General features: G+C 39.9%; 2 protein-coding genes across 13 annotated transcripts; both read right to left on the bottom strand.

Moving 5' to 3' along the window:
• Positions 1–54: 54 nt before the first annotated feature.
• LOC137019457 (complement C1q-like protein 4) lies at positions 55–7,331 on the bottom strand. Of its 6 annotated transcripts, none has more exons than XM_067384926.1 (6): positions 7,038–7,331; positions 6,773–6,910; positions 6,443–6,635; positions 6,231–6,281; positions 6,019–6,150; positions 5,231–5,866 (listed from the first exon to the last, which is right to left on the bottom strand). In XM_067384926.1, the coding sequence occupies exons 3-6, from the start codon at positions 6,459–6,461 to the stop codon at positions 5,565–5,567; spliced, it is 504 nt and encodes a 167-aa protein (XP_067241027.1). In that variant the 5' UTR covers positions 6,462–6,635; positions 6,773–6,910; positions 7,038–7,331; the 3' UTR covers positions 5,231–5,564. The 6 variants fall into 6 exon arrangements, with proteins under 6 accessions (XP_067241028.1, XP_067241030.1, XP_067241027.1 ...); XM_067384925.1 differs by having other exon boundaries at positions 6,816–6,910; XM_067384927.1 differs by lacking the exons at positions 5,231–5,866; positions 6,773–6,910 and adding an exon at positions 55–190 and having other exon boundaries at positions 6,443–6,496.
• Positions 7,332–12,001: 4,670 nt separating this feature from the next.
• On the bottom strand, positions 12,002–21,774 carry syncrip (synaptotagmin binding, cytoplasmic RNA interacting protein). Of its 7 annotated transcripts, none has more exons than XM_067384915.1 (12): positions 21,618–21,774; positions 20,533–20,692; positions 18,294–18,412; positions 18,105–18,212; positions 17,914–18,027; positions 17,175–17,351; positions 16,859–16,994; positions 16,532–16,737; positions 16,133–16,282; positions 15,925–16,046; positions 15,117–15,661; positions 12,002–13,648 (listed from the first exon to the last, which is right to left on the bottom strand). In XM_067384915.1, the coding sequence occupies exons 2-12, from the start codon at positions 20,678–20,680 to the stop codon at positions 13,620–13,622; spliced, it is 1,854 nt and encodes a 617-aa protein (XP_067241016.1). In that variant the 5' UTR covers positions 20,681–20,692; positions 21,618–21,774; the 3' UTR covers positions 12,002–13,619. The 7 variants fall into 7 exon arrangements, with proteins under 7 accessions (XP_067241016.1, XP_067241017.1, XP_067241018.1 ...); XM_067384916.1 differs by having other exon boundaries at positions 12,002–13,645; XM_067384917.1 differs by having other exon boundaries at positions 15,132–15,661.
• Between the last annotated feature and the right edge of the window lie 465 nt (positions 21,775–22,239).

Raw genomic sequence — 22,239 nt, 5'->3', positions numbered from 1 at the left:
AGATTCTTACCAGGAATCATCAGCAGAGTGAAAGTCAAGATGATCTTCATTCTTCTCCCTTAATAAATGATCTTCTCTGTCAGTAGATTCAGTTCTTCTGAAGCTCTCGATGTGTGTTCAGATGAGTTTTGAGTGTTTCTTTCCTGGTTACATGTTCAACATGAGGTGCTGATTGTGACGCCCACTTCCTCTGAGAGAGAGAGAGGTTTGAATGCCATTCTCAAGCCCATCAATGAACGTTTTGATGCCATTGATGTTTTTGAGATGTTGCAGGAGGAACATAATCTCTCTGTGTTGGCCGCAAAACAACAACATCTTTTTCTTTATTTAAACTACATCTAGGGACACTTAAAATAACTAAATAAATGTAAACAGCGAACCAGTAATACAAATTTACAGCCTTGTTTCTTCTTATTTAAAATTGTTTCCACTTTAAATGTCTTGTTTTTGTTAACAAATATTTCTTGTAATATATATATATATATATATATATATATATATATATATAGGTATAGGTATAAATAGAGTTCCATCTTTCCAATAGGCAATGCAATTTTGTTTTTGTAATTTTAAAATTTCTGTGCAGGTGCTGAATTCAGAGCTCTTTCTTGGATGCTAATAATAAGGGGTATTGTCCTAATTCAGCTCTGCGCGAGTTGTTTGGAGTTGCTCTGTTTACATTTAAGACGCTTTTACAAATTTGGGCATGCAGAAATGTATGACGATATAACATTGATATAAGTGATTACTCAGATTTAGACCCACCTAAAATAATCACAGACAGATTTGCTTTATGAATTTTCCCGGTGTCGGAAATGTCAGGAAACATGATTCTTGGCTGCATGCCAATATCCATGGATTAGTTTTCATGGACATTGGCAGTTTCGAGCCCAAATTTAGTGTAATCATTTGTTTTACTCGCGTTTTCGCAGTTTCCCCTATTAAATCCAGTCATGCAGCAGCTTCTTATGCCACTCAGTCCAGCTGAGGGAGCGGTGCCGGCGGGAAAGTGACGTCGATGCATACTGAAATGAACCGTTAATGAAACATGGAAACTTTCAGGTCTGTTTGGATCTGGCTCTCTCTCCCTATTGACAACCCACAGGACTTCCATCTGGAACACAGACATCTAATTAGCCAAGTATGCTAGTTTATATAGTTTATAAAAAATATTTAAGTTTTATCATTTTGTAAGGTTTAATATTTGAAAAAAGCATACATTCCATCACAAATCTTACCTTTTGGGGATTTACAAATAGTATTCAATTATCCTAACTTTAAGATGATTTTTAAGAACATTCTTTTCAAGAGTTTGAAGTTTTCTTAAGTTTTATCTTAAGAACAATCTTTAAAAAAAAAAGATGATAAGAACATTCTTAAGAAGATTTTTTTGGGAATACAAAATAGTCTTGTCTTTTTTCTTAAGTTAAAAAATAAGAAGACATTGGCAGTTAATAAGAAGAATTTTATTCTTAAGAATGTTTTGTGAATCCGGCCCCAGAAGGGACAATAAGGTAAAGTTTTCTGACACTGAAAAGAACGAACGACAGACTGGAGGAGGCAGAGATGAGAATTGAGCAAACAGAGATCGCACTTCAAGCAACATCAACATTAATTAAGTGGCTAACACAGCGCCAGGCCAAACAGGAAGCCAGTTAGATCAGGAAGGATATGTGCACAGAGACAATTTAAGGACAATCTGCAAGCAAAGCCACGGTCTATAGTAGTCAAGTTCGGGAGCTACCGGATGAAAGAGGATGTGCTTCGGAGAGTTTGGCAGTAAAAAGTAAGTGTTTTGCTTTTTGTTATGACGTCTGCTTCTACATTGACCATGTTTTCAATGGGGGCCTCCAGGAACGTGGTAGGTCCTAGTTGGTCCAATCTTCACGAAATTTTGCACATTGCAATTACAGATGTTGCTAGCAAAAAGTTATCAAACAAATTTAGATTATTCAAAGCATTGTGACAATATCAGTGCATTAATCAATGCTCATTTTTCAGAAATTGTTATTCATCTTCTGGGCGCAACAAAGTTGGACACATAGGAGGCGCTACACCTGAAATTTCTTAACACTGTAACTGAAGGATGAGTGAAGTTGAAAATTAATATGAATATTCTTTAGTCGATGTCATAAAAAAACTTCAAACAGCCAATCAAATTTCAGCAACTAATAACAAAATCTGAATGACATATCTTTATGAAAATGTACATTTTGTACATAGTGTGAAAACGAGTATGTGTACCAAATTTTATGGGGGAAAAAAGTGTAACCTTTTGAGCTGATATTGCATTTATTTATGTGTTGACATTACAGTTTAAGCCCAACAGTTCACACAAATACACTGTTTAAAAAGGTTAGAAGGCCACACATATACAATAAATAATAAAAAGGACCTTAAAATAAATACTTATGGACACAGCACATTTGGAGCTGCAAAGGATGACTCCATAATTACTTGAAATTGAATTACTTGCAATTAATCTAAATTCCATGTTCCTGTCACTTCCCGGATTAGCATACACATAACACATTATGAATACATTAACATTTTTCAAATCCGTTAAAGGATTGTTACGCTGCAATAATTAGGTCGGCCGGAACCGAGAACATTTCCTATAACACTAGATATACCTGTACATCAGAATAAGAATGGCATCTACGCTAATATCTGTCTCTCTGCTTATCCTGAGGTTTGCCGGGTGCTGGATCCAGGCCGTATCCAGATCAGATGGAGAACCTGCGTCTGGACCTGACTACAACGTAGCCCAGGAGACAATGGGCCTAAAGATCCAATTCTGGCTGCATCTATAATTCAGATTTTTAATCCCCGTATCCGCTTACATATATTTATATATAATCGATTTTTAATCTCTATAATAAAAATTTACAATTCAGATTTTGATCTCCATATCCATTTACATATATATATCTTCCAAGGGGTTTTTTCCCTCCTAGGACTTTTTTCCCAGTGTTAGCACGCTGGGTTTTTCTCCTAGGGGTTTTTTTCCACCCCTGGAAGTCAGCCGACATTGGCTTAATGTAGCACCATCTTGTATATGTTACATATTACCACGCTTGTTTGTACAGTTTTAACCACTTCCCTTTTTTTCTGTGCTTCTAATATGTAAAGCTGCTTTGAAACAATTACCAATTGTCCAGTCACCTGCACACACTAATCACCACACCCAGCTGCAGCACATTAACCGGACTATATACTCAACTCAACTCAATTTTTATTTGTAGAGCACTTACAAAACCATAAAAATGGACCAAAGTGCTGTCCATAAATGGTAAATAATTATAAAAATTAATACAATGATATAATTAATACAATATTACATAAGACTCTCATTCACCACACATCTTTGCAAGGTCTTGTTTACTCTGTAGTATTTCTGAGCATTATTTAGCTGATCCTGTCTGTTCCCCGTGTACGAATCTCTGCCGCCTGCCCTTTGGACCTTTTGGACTGTATATTGTTTGCTGGTTTTGTGAATGAAATCTGCCTGCCCTGATTCATTGCCTGTTCCTCGACTACGATTCTGCCTGCTCTCTGTTTGCCACTGTTTGACCATTGCCTGTCTTACTATGAACTCTGTTTAATAAAAGCCTGCAGATGGATCTTGCCTTGAGTCCTGCCTCATTACAGTTTAACACAAGTCCATGTACACCCCATTTATTTTATCCTTTATTTTATTTTTCTAGGGACTAGGGCTGCCCTCAAATAAATATTTTTCTTGTCAACTAGTAGTCGTCCATTTAAGCCATTAGTTGACTAATCTCGTGTTTATATTAATAAGCCATGAATAGCCATAAATCAAAATAATGATAGAGCCTTTGTGTCATGTATGACTGTTGTGCATCTAACATAATAGTGTAAGGCTTGATTTTCCTGCTAAAAGAAAACTGAGATCAAGCATCCTGCAATAAAGCAATAAAACTCGCCAAGAGAAGAAGATCTCAGAAAAATAGCAAGGGGCAACGCCTTGCCCTAACTCCAAAAGGACAACACCTCCCCCCACCACACACACACACACAAACTCTTCTTCCCCCTGACTGAAAGTTATTCAACACATTTAATGTAACTTGTGTATTTATTATTTTTCCCTTTTCATGTTTGGTATCATTTTAAAAGTCTAAGTGCGATTGGTAAAACGGTCTCAATTTCACAGCAGTCACTAGAAGTATGAAGAAGATGGAAAATTAAGGAAAATTCTGTCCTCTTTTTGGGTGGTGTCTCTTCTCTTCTCCCCCAAAACAGGTGTTGGTGTAATAAACATTTACGATCCTTTGTTCTGGTCCTGGTATAAAAGGTAAAGAGCAAAGCAGTCATGGGGGACCTTCTGTAATCAGAACCCCCATACAGAGATGGGTGAATGTCTGAAGACATATCACTGTGTGTATATATGCATTTCTTTGAGTAATCGATGTTATGCATTTAACATTTCTGAATTGGTTTCTAATTGTCTAATTGTAATGTAATTGGCATGATATATTTTTACTTGACAAATAAAATGGTTATATTTGGTTGATTCTGTATTATTCTTAATCCATTATTTCTAGTAGATCAAAGCGAAGGTATTACCTCAAATCTGTGTTCAGGATTGTTCATACGGAAGGTTTGATAGATGGAGCATAGGGCATGTCAATTAAGTCCATTTCAATTTCTGCCAATCGCTGCCTTAAATAAGTTGCAGTTTTCGTAAATATATAAAAAACTATGCTTTTTGTTACAAGTAAGCAGAGCGCGACCGACTTAAAGGTATATTTACCCTGCATCCAATGTTTAAGGTCAGACTGATGAGTTTGTGTTCGGGAAGAGTGCTCAATCGGCCGAAGTAACTCTTCTAAAGCGATACCGGGACTGCAGTGAACGAAATAATTGAAGATATAAGGTAATCAGAATAATCGAATATCTAAATTAATACATAACGAGTGAAATTAAGTGAACATTCAGAGACGCTGAAAAGGCATACACGAGTTAACGTCAGAGTCCGTTTTTGGGCCGATGCAGGGTTCCTTACAATAGATAATCTGGTAAATGTGGTGTCTTAAATAAAACATTGCACATTTTTATTTATTTATTTTTTACATTTTGGTCACCAAAAAAAATAAATAAATAAAAAAATAAAAAATCTTGGTGAGACTGAAATATAATATCATGAGTGCTTCAAATCAAGCATTGTTGGGGAAATATGAGGTTGAAAAAAAAGCCACAGTGTCTCGATATTCTCTTATTTATTTCTGTAGGATGAAGAGATACAGATCAAGAATCAGTAACAAGATACTCTTAAAAAGGTATTATTTAACATTATTAGGTTTACTACTTCAACAAAACACTTTTGAGTCACATGCGATATTCATGGGTCCTGTCTGTCTCAGTGCTGAAACTCTTTATACAAACTTACATGTGCAGACAGATCAGACTATAGTGTATTATACTGACTTTTATACAGTAATCTACAGCAAATTTCAAAGTCCTCATTAATACAGGTTCATATGTTAATGCTTCTTCATGATTTTCATCTTAAATCATATCCTGAAGGTTCAGAATTATTGGAATCACATTCTGCAAATCTCCTGTTCTCTTAAGGGAAACAGTAGATAACCACTGAAAGTGCTGTGGTTATTCTGGTTATCAAATATCCTCGTGTTAGCCCAAAGTCTCACATAGACAACATCTCCAACCTCCAGGATCAACACAACTCCATTCGAGGAGTTTTCCCGATCCTGAGCCTGAATATCGTATGCTATAACCATACGCTCTCCATTCTTATAAATGGCTGCACCTGCTGTATTTGGGGCATGACCATATATAGAGATTCTGAACATGTACGCTCCTTTCAATGGGGCTGCGAAAACACCTAAATCAAATAACGAGATACAGAATCAGCTGTTTCCTGATTGCTTTTCTGATCATTTAACTCTCATACACATTACACAACTGCAGAGAGGTCTGAATGGAGCAGAAGGGTTTTCAAACTGAGATTTATGACTCAATTTAATTGATAATTACCTGTAATTGGATTGTAGGCGTTCCCTATGTTTGTGATGACTTTCTTGTAGGTTAGTGTGATTTCAGTGTTAAAAGGACCAACATATCCATCGCCAGATTCCCTCAGTGCAGCTGAAAAAGCTATTTCTCTGTCTGTTATTGAAAAACATAAGCAATGTTGTGATATATTATACGTATACACTGAATTTAACATAATTCAAGCACACTTTCACCTCTATTTTCCTTTCTCAACTCCACTTGACTCAGAGTAAGATTTGAAATTTCTGTGAAGGAATAAAGATTCTGTTAAATGATATTTACATGGATTATTATAATAGATAACACAAGTATACACTCAACTTTACACTAACATTTACACTTTACAATGTATTGCAGGTGTTTTATGAGGATCATTGATAAAAGAGTGAATGGTTTGGTGAAGTACCTTCATTTTTCTTGTTCATCTCTTCCCTCAGTTCTCTGATGTTTTTTTCCTGCTCTGTAACGGTGGTGGTCAGTTCTGTAAGTACTGAACTTAGTAGTGATTTAAGTAGTGATTGGCCACACTTATTAGAGAATGCATTAAAAAAAATCAATATAATATCGATGACACCCGGTGGCTCTTTTTGTTACAGCGCCTAAACAAAATCATACATTTTTGTGATATCAACTTACGATTTCAAACACAAATTGGTTAGATATATGGCTCTAATTTGTTAGTAATTTTAGAGTAAAAATAATTTTGCAAAATATATATTTTATATAAAATATTTACTTTTGATTTACGGTAAATTTAAACTTCCATAACTTTTTCATACTTTCATTTTTTGAAGTCCTTTCACTTGAGCAATAATCTGCTGAGTATCTTCTTTAAAACAAACTTGTGTCTATATTTCAAAGCGTTCTTGAAGAGCTGAAGAAATATAGATTAAACAGCTGGCATCACAGTATGAGCAATATGGTGTTATAAATATGTAAATTATTGCATTTCATTTTATTCTGGGACCACCCTGTCATGTATGTAGTGTCCGTCACGTTACCTTTGTTTTCTGTTCTAAGTCGCTCCATTTCAGTCTCCAGAGATTTCATTATTGTTTCCATGGTCTTTATTTTCCTCAGTTCTTCAAGGATGTTTATTTTTGGGGAAAGTATATCATCTGCCGATATAGCCCACACATTGAGCATTAAAACCGTTATAAAAATCAACATTGTTTCTAGCGATGTACTGAATCAACTGAATTAACGTTCTCTTAGTTTTAAAGATAACTTGTGTAACTGTTTAAACTGTCCGATAGACTTTAGACTGCAAATATGTTTTGGGTTATGACTGTAACCTTTGTTCCCTCAGGAGGTGTGAGATGTGTCGAATGAGGACACTATGGGGAATGCCTCTGCGTGACTGCATCTGAAGCGCGTATGCAACTAGTCCAATTCTGATTGGTGCCGCATCACCATGTGACGTGTGACCGCGCACCACAGAAGCTACGTAGGGAAGCCGATACATATTAGAAGCAAGGTCCTCACAGGAATTCATGAATTATGCCTAAGGCCCAATCCCAATTCTTCCCTTTCCCCTACCCCTTCATTTTGCGCATTCACCTGAAGGGGTAGGGGTGTCTCGATTCTCTTTTGGCTGGAGTGGTAGGGGTAAGGGGAAAAGGGCCAGATAGCCCTTCAAATGACGATTTTTCGGGACCACACTTCGAACAATGGGCCATAGTGTATTATACTGACTTTTATACAGTAATCTATTGCAAATTCCAAACACACATTAGTCTTTATTAATACAGGCTCATATGTTAATGATTCTTCATGATTATCATCTTAAATCATAAGCTTAAGGTTCAGAATTATTGAAATCACATTCTTCAAAGCTCCTGTTACCTTAAGGGAAACAGTAGATAACCACTGAAAGTTTTGTGGTTACTCAATTACTGTAGACAGAAACGGGCCGAGTGGCAAGTCTCCAGCAAGCGAGAATCTAACCGGAACTGGGCAGAGTGTATTTTGCTATCTGGGATAATTCGATTTCTTGATCAGTCTCTTCAGATGCAGTATTTATGTTTTTCTGAGGCCTGGTTGTCATGCATTTACTAGCAAAATGATTCCTTTTCCCACATCTTTTGCAGTTTTCTCCATATGCTGGACATTTACCTTCATTGTGATCCCAGTATTTTTAGTTCTGTATGATGTAACGTGACGTTCCTGGATCGCTGGATCGTGTTCCGTGTCTTGTTCGCGTTTGTCTCACTGCACAAACTTCTGCATCTAATTAATACTGTTCAGTTTCTCGCACAAACCGATCGTTTCGTGTCTTAGGACATCAATGTGTCGTCACGAGCCGCAGGGTTTAATTTGGATTTGTCTGTGCATGTTTTATTTACTCTTATAGTAGAAGTTCCCATCCACTAGCATTATTTGACTGACAGACGGCAACAGTTGGAGTTAAAAATCATCATTTGTGTTTTACTGAAGAAACAAAGTCACCTACATCTTGGATGAGCTGAGGGTAAGCAGATAAACATAAAATTTTCATTTTTGGGTGAACTATCCCTTTTTGATCTTTCTGTAATACGCTGATATATGATGAATAGAATCATACCTGCCATACCAAATCCTTCAGCTAACACACAATGTGATTTATTGGTACTTTACCTTTATGCCGCGTTCCAGGCAACCCGTAACCCGTGTTTTTACAACCTTCTACCCGTGAAAGTGCACTGGAACAGCAGTCAAAGTCGTGACTTCCCACCCGTGAACTCGTACCAGATCGATGTACTCCCAGTTATGGGTTCTGACGTCACATAGCCCACGAAACAACAATGGCAGCCCCTACGGATGCAGTGTTTATGCAAGTGAAATTATAATAAAATAATGTAAAATAAAAGGTATAACAGCTTCTCTTGCCTTATGCGCCGTTTTCCTCCTCTGTTTCTTTTCTGAACCCTAAGTTCAGAAAGTATTGTTAATGAGCATAAGCCCCATACGGTCCGCCATGTTGGATTGTTTACACTTTTACGCAGTTTGGCGTGATTTTCTTGGAACGCTACAAAGTCGCGAGTCGTGATTTAAAGTTGTGACTTACAGGCTCAAAAACCTGCCTGGAACGCAGCATTATTTCATGACTTACTAATTGACCACGTAACTATGACGTTGCATGCGCGTAGTTTCTATGAGCTTTAGATATGAATTGATTGTTTGCGCGGGCAATTGACCCTTCGCTAAGCCACGCCTGAAAACCGCCACAGGCCAATCGTAGTTTAGCAACCGTTACTAGGCGCGGGAGGTCTATCAAGCTTTCGAGCGAGGGAACATGCCGAAGCGTTGTGCTTATGGATTGCGTTAACCTGATACCCGGTATCCTAAAAGTTTGGACGGGGTGGTGGAATTTTTTTTCCCTTCACGACACCTAAAAAAACCCAAGTGGAGAAATGCCGGTGTTCTGATAATTTGTGCTGCCCTGTCAGATTTTGCTACCTCCCATTAAAACAGTAGGTAACGTTAGTAAAATCTGACAAAATCCGAAAAATGCTAACGTTACCTATCAGATTGTGCTTCCAGCGTGATATTAACGTGGTCTATGGCTTTATTAACATCTACACCTACCCCAACCCTGAACCTACCCTTATAATAATGCATACACAGTAATTTTGTGTTATTTATCATGACAACAATGATGTAATATTTGCACATGCAGTAAGCCCGGGTAGGACAATCTGACGGGTCGGTTAGCTAGCTAGCTAACTCAGCACATCATTGCTTGGAAATAATGACGGTTCTTTGTTCATAATGCATATATTTGAACGTGAAATAATATGATTAAAGGCAAGACGGAGTTACTTGCTAAAATATAAGCGGGAGAATATATCATTGCAAAGTGGTCAGGCTAACATCTTGTGTTTATTCCACAAGACTTATGGATAAGCTGTTTGATTTATAATTATTAGGTTATTTTCACAAATTTCACTTAACCTGCTGTGGATGAACAAAGCATTTCCTCAATAAATTGTGTGTTTCCCATTTGAATGGTCAGCATTTGAGGTGGCTGCTGCTCGCGCTGGGAGCTTTAGCTTCAATATATGGATATATCCCTCGAATGCATACTGCAGTCCCTTTTGTCTTGCTCTCTCAGATATTTCACCTGTTCGCCAAAAATGACTAATTATCTCCTTGAAATGACACCGGTGCATACATACTGTAAATAACTTGCCAGACGCGAAAGCTTGACAGGCGTAGCAACAGTAACTAAGGAGGGCGGGGCTTAGCGAAGGGTCCATTGAAGAGTGTAACGTCTGACAGGACGGGACAGTTCGGTTTTCTGAGGTGAGAGACTTTTTATTTCGTAACAAACTATAAATAACGTGATTAGAATATTATATTAGAACATGACAGAATATTGTCTGACAATATATCATCTGTCCCCATACTGAATCGGGACAATGTTTTCTCAGGCACTCCGTGACCCACATTGAGAAACTGATAAAGACCCTTGCTGCTTTTGCTTTCAGCTCATTCAGACAGATAACTGAAGTTTCCTGTTAAAATGAGTCTTAGTCCCAGATAGGTATCCGTAAGTGTGTTAGAGGACTTGGTTTCCTGCTCTGAAGATGCATTTATTTTCCCTATTTTGAAAAATAATTTTGTTTTTGCTGGGTTAATTTCAAGAGCCACAAATTTATGTTGTAGTCCCTCTTTTGTTTGTAACCATGACTAAATCAACTGCAAAGAGGAGACATTTAATTTCTGATTCAGTCAGGGTTGGGCTGGGGGCAGTCTAATTATTTAATGCTTTGGCTAATTTATATAAATGTTAAGTAGAGTGGGGCTCAATGGGCTCTATTTGTTCCGTATTTTTAAAGCACACTAAGCTCAGATCACTGCTTGAACGGAGCGCCATCTACAGCTCAAAACGTGTGGCGACTGAGCTCATGATCCCTGATTTGACCACATCACTGTGCAACTGAGTTAGTTCGATGACCAACCAGCTGATCTTTAACACTCACATTTCAACAGCCTAGTTATGTACTAGGAATATTTTAATGTCAAAAAGCTTGATGCATTTTCCACAACAATTTACACAGAGCATCTGCAAAATTTACAAATATGTTGTGAATTCATATAGTTATTGAACACAACCTTTAGCCAGGCTAATGGAAGCAGTGTAATTTTGGGATCCCGTTTGTCAAGCTTGATTTTAAAGGGTTAGTTCACCCAAAAATGAAAATAATGTCATTACTCACAAATTAAGATATTTTTGATGAAACACGATGGCTCAGTGAGGCATGCATAGACAGCAATGACATTTAATGGATCTTGAGAGGGGAAATGTGTTAAAAACATATGAACTGATTTAAATGTGAGTACAGTGGTTCAATATTAATATTATTATTAATATTAATATTTTTGGTGCGCCAAAAAAGCAAAATAACGACTTAGTGATGGCCGATTTCAAAACACTGCTTCAGGAAGCTTCGTAGCGTTATGAATCAGCACATCGAATCATGATTCGGATCGCATGTCAAACTGCTGAAATCACGTGACTTTGGCGCTCCGAACCGCTGATTCGACACGCTGATTCATAACGCTCCGAAGCTTCCTGAAGCAGTGTTTTGAAATCGGCCATCACTATATAAGTCGTGATTGTTTTTTTTTGGCGCACCAAAAATATTCTCGTGGCTTTATAATATTGATATTGAACCTCTGTACTCACATGAACTGATTTAAATGTTTTTAGTACATGGATCTTGAGAGAGGAAATGTCATTGCTGGCTATGCAGGCCTTGCGGAGCCATCGGATTTTAACAAAAAAAAAAAATCTCAATTTGCGCTTCCGAAGATGAACGAAGGTCTTACGGGTGCGAAACGGCATGAAGGCGACTAATAAATGCTTTTTAAACATTCAATAAAACAAAACAAATGTTACCTAATGCCACAGAGATTAAAGCATTCTGGAAACAGAACAGCATTGAGTGAGACCACACCTTTTCATTTTACAAAATTTATTTGCAGGAATGCAAAAACACTTGTTATGCAGCAGTACTTTAAAACACCATTTTTTATAAAAATGGCTTGATGGTGATACAGAAATAATTGTGGAGTCAGTCATATTCAAAAATCCAGTCAATACTTTTTAAAGAGGCAAAACAAAAAGAAACTGAAACATCAACAGAATCCCTTTAAAAATGTATAAACCCTGTACGAGCACACAAGAGGATTGAAGTTACCAATAACATGCCCAAAATGATGCATATCTCAATAACCCATCACATTAAATGTGACGAAAAGGCAGCTACGGTGTGCCCAGTTCAATGACATCATACGTCCTGTCCGCCCTGAGCACAGCTCTCGTTACAGACTGAATAATGGAGCAGCTCTCACCAATCCAGTCTGATTCAGGATCAGCGCCAGGGATGGAGATGGAGCAAAGCTCGAGTACAGAGATCGATCGCAGCTGATAGAGCCAGATCAGCCTAACTGCTTCCGTCAAGAGGAGAAAGCGGAAGCACCGGTTCGATCTGAACGGTCTTGATGCGAAAGTGATACTCTGAACTTACCTTTAAAAACGATCGTGCATGTCCAGGTGGCACAGTACACAAAAGGGATGGTGTTGGTTTCAAAATCGATCAAGCAGCCATCAACGTGGGCTGCATGTTCTTAAAATAAAGCTTTAAAATGCAATTCATTTGGGGCAGGGTTCTGAGAAACGCAGCTAAAGCTTCTCAAAGTAGCTTTTTCCTCAAGTTCAAGCCTTTACGAACAAGTGACATCCTCGTCACCCGTCTTCCAAACCTGTAACTACATCCTCAGAGGCAGCTCAGACTGATGCTTCTTTAGACTCATCACATGAGTGTCATTCACATGCCCAGTCTGACTGTTCAGCATTATTACAAAAGGACTATAATACACTAGGTACATTGGCTCTGATGTTGCCCTTGTGCATAAGTTGAATATAAAAAGCCCTGCTTGCATTAGGTCTCCGTATGTACAGTACAGATAGGGCAGTTTCAGCCTCCAGGATGAGGTAGTTAACCAACCCTTTCCAAAAAAAGAAAAAGAAAAAAATAAATCCTAAAAAAAGGGTTCAGAAAAGAACCATTTAACCTGGAATGCCTGGTCAAATCACACCAGGTTGTAACAACCAAGAGAAAAAAAAAATAAAATAAAATGCAAGACTCAAATACAAGCTTAACATGTTCATCCTCATGATAAGCCGCAGTTAAAATGCACAAAAAATATACACAACAGCATCAAGCTCCTCCAAGCCACTTCAAACATCTACAAAGTGCAAAATACATGTAACGTTTAAGGATAAAACTCCTTTGGGCTACTTGACCTCCATAAGTAACTGTAAATGGCATTTTCGTTCATGACACAAGGGTTCTGGGACATTCTTATAAACTTAAAAAGTTAAATACAAAAACAAAGAAAACAATACACAAAGAAGAGTCCAAACATGTCTAAATCGTGACTTTGCGTTGATGGCAATCTTGGAGGCAGACAGGGAGAAGATATGCTTCCGTAAGGCAGGAACTGAGTTGGACCGTGGAACGGACCTTACCATCACATCCGCTGGCAGCACCTGGCGTGACCCCACTGATCTAGTCAGTCTTCACTGGGACATGTCAGGACCAGCCTCGACCCCTTTTCCCTGCTAGCCAGGTAACAAAAGGAACACAAATTAGAGGAGCGTTAACAATGAATACAACACAAAGGAAAAAGAAAATTCACACAAGGACACAAAAACGACCGCAAGGGATGTCAAGGAAAGAGAAAGCGAAATGCATTCACTAGAGGCTACGACACCCTACAGGTTCTGGCATGCACAAGTGAAAGGAGCCTGAGAGAAACAAGCAGAACAGTGGGAGGATCTGAAGGGGTGGGAAGGGTTATGAGAGATACGAAAGAGGAAAAACAAAAGGCAAAAGTCATGCATGGTAGTTTCCCACTGTTGCTTCAAAATTTGGGACAAACGTGCAAGGGCAAAGAGAGTTAGAGCTTCCAGCGACAAAGACGCCTCATCTGGACACGCCGCTTTGCATCAAATTGTGCTTTCTGTGGCTATCATCGAGTTTAGCCTCGGTCCTCGAGGAGTTTCTCTAACAAAACCCCATTGAAGCCAAAACACACAGGGACCTCGGGAGAGAAGGTTCCCAAAAATTGCAATGGCAGTGAATCGGAGTAAAGAAAAGCCTCCCAGTTGGAGGAGATCGTGTGAAATGGGGTATGTATTTACACAAAGCTTGAGTGGAGAGAGGATGCGGACTTCGACTTGGTGATATCAATTTGAAGGCATGCAGAGTGAGGTAGCAGCACATGTCTACAGGCAAACCTTTAGTCCTTTTCTTCCACAAGGAGCCATAAATTTGTAGGCAATTTGAAGAGAGAATTTGCCGAAACATGAATTTGAAACACAATTTGAGTTTTTGTACACTGGTGCGTGTATGTTTATTCAAGCAGACAAACAGCAAAGAATACAAGCCAAAATGTAAAGCCAAAAATAAGGATCAAAGTCCTTGGTTTTCCTTTTTTCTTTTTTTAAATCGTTTTCCCCAAAAACAAGACAAGCTATTTGACTAGCATTATCTTTTGTAACATACAAATAGCAATTTTTTTTTTACTTTTTTTCTTTGTTGAATACAAGTTTAAGAGACAGTGATTTTTTTTTTACTTTTCATTTTTCGTCTTTTTTTTTTGTTGTTGTTGCTGTTACCTACTTAAGACATGAAGAGCAAAATTCCTATGAACATACATGGTACTATATAGCCAAATAGACAGATTGAGCACAAAATTGCAAATTTAAAAATTTCAATCCCGATTTTTAAAAAGTAGGAAACGACTTCCAAACAAAACATAAAACAAAAACAGTTCGGCAGAAGCAGGTGGGAGTGACTACTGATCGAGTCCAAGCGGATTCTTAAAATATGTACAAAAAAAACCCGCCAGGAGGAGGAGAGAGGCAACCTTTAATGGATTTGAGGGCCAATCAAGTCTCTATAAAAAGGGTTTTGTTTTGTTTTTATTGAAAAGAAAACAAAAAAAGCCCTACATTCTCTACTTCCACTGTTGCCCAAAAGAATCCTGATAAAACTCCTGGTTGTCAGATTTGTAACCATAGTTACCAGAATGATCGCCACCTTGCAAGGGTTGCTGTGCAATGGGTTGCGAGCCCCAGTTCTGATTAATGGTCTGGCGCCGTTTGGAATCTGGCTGGTTGTAGCCATCAGCTTTGCGCTTGCCTCCTACATTTCCACCGCGTCCACCCCGAGCACCACGTACCCCGCGCCCTCTCGGCAGAACCCCGCCTCTGGCTCCTCCGCGTGGGCCCCTGCTCGCTCCCAGACCGCCTCCGGCACCTCCGCGCTGTGGGAAGCCCGCCCTGCCCCGTGGAGCGCTGGCCCCTCTGGCACGCGCAGGAGACGCCCCGCCTCTAGCCCCGCCGCGCCCCCCTCTGCCTCGAGCGGGCGCCTGGAAATCATCGTAGCCGAAGTACGGGTCGTCGTAGCCGCCCCTGTAGTTATGGTAATCGTAACCATAATAATCGTAGTAATCTTCGTAGCCGTAATAGTCGGGCGGGTAAGAGTAACCGCCCCGACTGGCACCCCTGCCCCGGCCCCTGGCAGGAGGCGGCATTTGAGGAGGGCCGTAGTAGTAGTAATCATCATACCTGTGAGAAGAGAGCATAAAATGTGAGTTTATATTTGCATAAAATTACGACCTGCTCCAAGTTCGGTTACATCAGTGATGCAGAGCGGTTTGTATTCATGTAAATCAAGGGGATCCTGGAGGGCTGCAGAGTTCAGCTCCAAACAAACCTGAAAAAGGTCTTCAGTGTGACTTGAAAACAAGTGTGTTGGAGCTGAAATCTGCAGAAAGGCAGCTCTGCAGGAGCAGAGTTGGACACCCCTGATGTAAATCTTTAAAACTCACATTTGGGTCTTCGCTGCTTGACGCTGCGCCTTCCTCTCTTTCCGCTTCTGGTCGGGTGGCTTGGCAAACACAATCTCAATGTGCTCTCCCTCTAAATCTTTGCCGTTCATTTCTGCCAGCGCCTGCAAACATCCACGTTGTCAACACCACTGTAATGACCATTAAAAACACTTTCCAAACAAATTAAATGCTGTTCAAAAGCGCTCACCTTGACCGCTCCATCCCTTTCGTCAAAGTGAATGAAGGCATAGTCTTTCAGTTTCTTTACTCGCTCCAGTTTGCCAAACTGGCCGAATGCTTTTTCAAGTATTTCCTCTGTGACGCTGTTTGCCAGGTTTCTGACAAACAACACTTTCACCTAAGAGCAGATGAGATGACAACATGAGCTCCCTATATATAAGATCCGATCCCAAGTTAGAGCCTAAATAAGCGTTTAGATCAGTTGAAAACACAATCATGAAATGACTGTCAAGTCAGCATAAAACTAGCACTTCAGAACAGCGTACATCTGGAAGCAAATCATGGACCTATCAGACGAGAAAGTGATAGTCTCATAAAGCTTCAGGAAAAACTCCTGGTTTTGCACTGTGTGGATCAATGTTCTGACCTTCGCCATGACCTCCGGGTCGGGATCCTCAATAGGGTCGGCCCACTCGACGGTGACCACATTGCCCCAGACCTTCACCTTGCCGCTCATGAGCCTCCGTCGAGCTTGCGCTGCCGTTTTATGGTCCTCGTACTCCAGAAAACAGAAGCCCCTGTTCTTTTTCTTATCATCCGGCTGATGGTAAAGGATTACGTCAGTAAGACCCTCTAAGAAAGAAAAAGAAAACATTAAATCCTTCTTAATTTTTAAAGAAGCCAAATAAATGGAGCATGTCGAGAAAACACCGATATGCACAGGAATGCGCCCTCACTTCAAGGCAAAGCTCACCTGTGACTTTGGAAAACTCTTCAACAATCTGTTCTTTTGTCTTGCTCTTGGGAATGGAGCCCACAAAGAGTCTGTTGTTTGCCACTGATATACACACGCCAATATGTTTGCCAGGGCGAATTTCATGATTGTTACACTGAGAGGAGAAAAACAGGGATTGAAAACTTGAACAACTGTTGCATTTTTAAAGACTCACTTGCAAAGCAACACCAATGACTATCACTACCCTACAGCACATTTGCCATGTATTGATACTTGAAGGTCAAAGATGAGTGTATACACTATGAATAGATCTGTATGGATTCGTTTGTCTTACTAGCTTGACGGCCTCCTGTGCAGCCTCTTTAGTGCAGAACGTGAGGAAGGCATAGCCCCTGTTCAGGCCGCTCAGAGGATCCATCATCAGACGCAAGTCCCAGATCGGCCCTGCCTTCTCAAACAGAGGCACTAGCTCATCTTCAAACAAGTCCCTCGGGATCTTCCCCACAAAGATCTGCAGCATAGAGAGAATAGAGCAGTCAATGAGCCTGTCTGACAGATTAGAGCCAATCTAAACACCCGACAGAGCAATATGAACTTTATCTTCAAGGTATCAGCCTTAAACATGCACTAAACAATAATGAACCCGAAGGTGATGCAAGTCATTCATTAACCATAACCACTCTATAATACTTGATTGTGACCAGAGTTATTTTCATTTAGTTACCGCATTATGTGGTCAATTTGATTGTCAGGATGTTTGCCAACAGTATATAACAGCAAAGGCGTTTCAAACTTTGCAAATAAAAAAGCGTTGCGAGTATATCGGGCCTTTAGTGTACCTTCTAACATCTGAGCAGCATCTGCTTGGTTTTAGAGCAGACAGATGGCTCTCAAATGTGCAGAGGCTGTCGAGTCAGATCTTAGCGGTAACTGTCAGCGTAACAAAGTTACTCCAGCACAGTGTACATAACTCATCATCTGGACAGCCTTTGAAGACACCTGATCTAGCGCTTAACTGCTCCGCGTAATTCACCGTTTCATAGCATGAGTGCCACCGCCCTGATGTGAATTACCTCCGTCCCAACCGTGGGCTGAGCTCCTGTGTAGACGGACTCTGGCGGAGGGCCACCGTACTTGCGCTGACCTGTAGTGACATCAAGGGTGTAGCCTGTTCTATCAAGCAAAATCTGAAAAACAAGACCAAAACAATGAATCAACACAGGCACGCATTTAATAGAAACTATGTTAAAAGGCCAAAACGCACCTTAATTTTTGCTTCATCTGGTCCTTTAGTGGAATCTAGAACTTTGGTCCCCTGTTTCTCTCTCTGCCTGTAGGTCTTCATCACTCCACAGAGAAAGGCACTTTTGTTCTAGGTTAGAGCGTGAGAGTGTTAGTAAAACCTTTCCATGTTTTACCCGAATCTCTCAAACAGCAAAGTGAGTGCACTTACTTGCACATGGGATAGATCGCTCTCTTTGAACTGGACGAGAACTTGCAGTGCACCTTCCTCATTGAACTCTTTCAGTGCTTCAATGGCCCTCTCATCCAGGTCACTGTGCGCCACAAGGCCTGCAGGGAGAAAACCAGGGAAACCTCAGCGTTGCCAAGTGATGTCAGGAACTGCAGGATGCTTTATGGCCCATCCAGTCAGATTATTGAATATTCCTCAGTGTACCAGAGTTTCTCAGAGAGAGAGTTCATATGAATCATCATTTGGACTGGGCATAAGTACAGACTTGAGGAATGGCAGCAATGCTAATGACTTCTCCAGTCACTGGAGACTATGGGATAAACACTTTTAAAGTCATTATATACTTCAGGAGTAATTGGCTGTCTGAAGATCTGACAATTCTAGTGGTCGATACGTCAGCTGATATTTGGAAATTTATCAGCACTGGCTGATGTATTTTTCTGTTAGGCCGATAACTGTTGGGAGGTGACATTAACTGTGCTTTTTTTAAAGGGATAGTTCACCCAAAAATGAAAAATTTGATGTTTATCTGCTTACCCCCAGAGCATCCAAGATGTAGGTGACTTTGCTTCTCCAGGAGAACACAAATGATGATTTTTAGCTCCAACTGTTGAAGTCTGTGAGCCGTATAATGCGTTGAAACGGTAGTTGGACAGTGGTGTTTTTAAAAATTATATAAATACTGTTCGGTTTCTCGCACATACTGATCGTTTCATGTCTTAGGACATCAATGTGTCGTCACAAGCTGCAGGGTTTAATTTGGATTTGTCTGTGCAAGTTTTTTTGACTCTTATAGATGGTGTCACTGATTCAACGCATTATACAACTGACAGACGGCAACAGTAGGAGTTAAAAATCATCATTTGTGTTCTACTGAAAAAACAAAGTCACCTACATCTTGGATGCGCTGGGGGTAAGCAGATAAACATCAAATTTTCATTTTTGGGTGAACTATCATTTTAATGCTAGCACTAAGCTCACACTCTCAATCTTCATTAGTTTACCAGTCTTCGTTTAACAGTTCTGTCTAATTAGAACTGCTAAAGAAAGTGAACAATATACCAAAAAGTGAAATAGCGTTTGCTTGTGTATTAGTAATAGAAATAAAAATGCTATAATACCTTCACATACTATCAGCAAATATGCATTTGTATCTTTAAAATAGGTGCTTGAACATCTAAAACACTTCTTAAACCTCAAGTTTGGCAAACCCAACTGTTAGATCTTCTGAAGCGTGCATTTGTAGCCTGTATAAAAATGAGCGTACTTTCTCCATGATGCTAGACATTTCAAACTATGCATCAAGTCAGCCGCTATGTCTTATTCACTGTGTAAAGTTAGTAAAATTAACACTATCTGTTCTCAATGAGGAAATGATTCCCAGTGCTTACAAACCAGATTACCAAGTGTACAGAGCCTTTTTTCCTGTCTTCATTTGGTAAAAATACTATAATCTAAAAAAAGTATAATCAACACTATAATCAGAATCAAGAAGTTTCTACCTAAAGTAAATCAGGTTTTAAATTCAATTCTTTTTTGCATGTTGATAATTTTCCAATAAATTACCTCTAATTTGAAAAATATATAAAATAAGTTTATTTTATATAAGCAATTGTTATGCAAGAGTTATTTGTCTTTAAATTAAGTAGTGCAATATCTCACACAGCCTATTGGCTTTATATCGGCCACCATGATATTGAAAATATTGGAAATGCATTGATAAATCCCATCTCTAATGCTACACCCGCAGCCAATAGCAGCTCCCCATTAATACAGTAACACAAGTATGAATGATTATCCCAGAAGAGCCAAGCCCCTCTCACCCCCTTCACAATTAGCATCTGTTAGCGATAAGCCGTAGGGGCACATCACCTGTCTCCGCTCCAGACAGCTGCCTCTATTGTCCCGGCATATGCCCAGCTGGCCCGCGTCCCCACGGGACGGACCCCTCCCCACCCCCCTTTAACAACGGAGAGCTAATCCCCAGAAAGGGTCGGACCAGACACGCTCAATCCAGCCTTTATTTCTGTGGGCCGGTGCGCCATTACAATTCAGCATCATTTAACGCTGCAGTACCCATTTTGCGGTGAAACCACACAAAGTTGCTAATTACCTGCCAATTCCCTATGCAAGAAAACATATGACACGTACAGTTCAACATGCATTTGAATGTGATGCAAAAAGGATGTCAATTTGGAGGGTCCGAGATTTGGCTTACCTGCTAGGTAAATTTCATCTAGCTTTTCAGCAACTTTTTGTGGTAAACCAGCTTCTAATAAAGTGTTGAAGTGGTCAGAATGGGTAACTGCAGCAGTCGTGTCCATTGGTTCTTCTGTACCATTCCCATTAATATGTTCTGTGGCCATGTCTCCAGAAATCTGTTCAAATGCAATGAGCCAAATTATTGCAGGTTTGGGTAGACAATTACACAAATTACGTGGGTATTCAATTTTATGAGTGGTCTCAAAATCATCCAGATTGTTTTAACCTGCATGCAATGCTTAAAATAACGTTTCAGCTTTTCTTACACAATTATGCATACTCCCTAAACCCCTACAGAAAGGATAAATGTTCCTCTCTCCACAACCATCTACTGCATCTACAATGTTTGCAAACAACATTAGGTGGTGTGATGCTTCAACCCTCACTCAACCCATCTTCCTTCATTATAATAAAACAGTGAGACTTAATTCACTCTGAACTCCAGAAAGAGACTAAACTTATGTTAAACAGCACCTACGACCGCTATCCGCGTGCAAACACACATTAAAATCATTATTGGTTAAAAACACACGTGCGCGCGTCGGCGTGGAGTCTCTATTCGCGCGCGTGCAGCATGGGTCTCAGGCCCTGCACAGCTACACACCGACCAAATTACCCTTAAAACAGCTACAAAACGACAAAAACGTACCATTAATGCATTTTCCACACGAATATTATAAAAGGTGCGAGATAAAAACAGTTTAGTGTGTTAAATCTGCTTCCGGCGCGTGTCTTCAGTCAATGTAGCTGCATTAGCATTAGCTTACTAACCCAGCAGCGTGACTCACACACACAAACACAACATGACCGAGTCTAGTGTGCAGCCACACGCTGTAATTACTAATAAAATGCACCGCTGGATATATAAATGCGTTTAATGTGTTTTAAAGGCCTGTTCTTGTGAGACTAGCGCGTGTTTAACGTGTCCGGTAAAACCCCTCCCCCCGCGCGCCCAGCACATTGTTTCCAAACACCGGTCAAATAAAACCCTCCGCTGCGAGAAACGCTACGAAAGGCAGCCCAGAGCGGCCGCATGCTTACCTGACGATGTTTTGCTGGTCTGTTCGGGTCTGTTTGTGTTGAATATGTGTTCTGGGGGCGGGTAAATGACTCCCCGGCGGAGCTCCGCTTGATTCCCAATAATGTAAAATGGCGGGCGGCGCTGCTCACGCGCGGTGCTCCCTATCAACTGCCTCTCTCGCGAGCGCGCACTCACGCCCGCGCGCATCGATGGGGTTTCTGACGCAGCCGATCACGGGCTGGGCCTTCTACAGGGCGGGGAGAGCTGAATGAAGAATAATATATAACATTTTACTACAATAATAACAATAAAACAAGAGAAACAACATTGTGACACAATAGGGAAAAAAAACGATAGTAGTTTGCAAACGCATCATTAATCAAGTAGGCCTATTCGTTTTTTCTTTAGAACTTGTGAAATGGACCCACAGGAAGCTCATACCTCTGATTATCCATGTGGAACATAAACAAACCAAAAATTAACGTACCCAAATAACTACAACTGAATTATTCTAATATCTTTTACTTATAAATGGCTGGTTATCAAAACGTTATGTTTGTGCTGCATTATGTAAACTTTTTGAAGTAAAAACCACTAGGACAGATATATTTTGTTCACGAGTACTTACAATACCCCAGATGT

This window comes from Chanodichthys erythropterus, chromosome 4 (genome assembly GCF_024489055.1).
Source record: "Chanodichthys erythropterus isolate Z2021 chromosome 4, ASM2448905v1, whole genome shotgun sequence".
Lineage (NCBI taxonomy): Eukaryota > Metazoa > Chordata > Actinopteri > Cypriniformes > Xenocyprididae > Chanodichthys > Chanodichthys erythropterus.
Note: the sequence above shows the minus strand (reverse complement) of the source record. Positions and strands in the feature narration are given on the sequence as shown.

Bases quoted from the DNA above. Each gene is read 5' to 3' on its own strand.
- LOC137019457 (XM_067384923.1), bottom strand. From the start codon at position 7,206: ATGTTGATTTTTATAACGGTTTTAATGCTCAATGTGTGGGCTATATCG. The intron at 6,497-7,037 runs GTAACGTGACGG...CCACCGTTACAG, and splicing joins ACTTAGAACAGAAAACAAAG to AGCAGGAAAAAAACATCAGA. The intron at 6,282-6,442 runs GTACTTCACCAA...ATTCCTTCACAG, and splicing joins GATGAACAAGAAAAATGAAG to AAATTTCAAATCTTACTCTG.
- syncrip (XM_067384914.1), bottom strand. From the start codon at position 20,680: ATGGCCACAGAACATATTAATGGGAATGGTACAGAAGAACCAATGGAC. The intron at 17,352-17,913 runs GTAATTCACATC...TCTATGCTGCAG, and splicing joins AGCCCACGGTTGGGACGGAG to ATCTTTGTGGGGAAGATCCC. The intron at 16,047-16,132 runs GTGAGCGCTTTT...GGATGTTTGCAG, and splicing joins AAAGGGATGGAGCGGTCAAG to GCGCTGGCAGAAATGAACGG.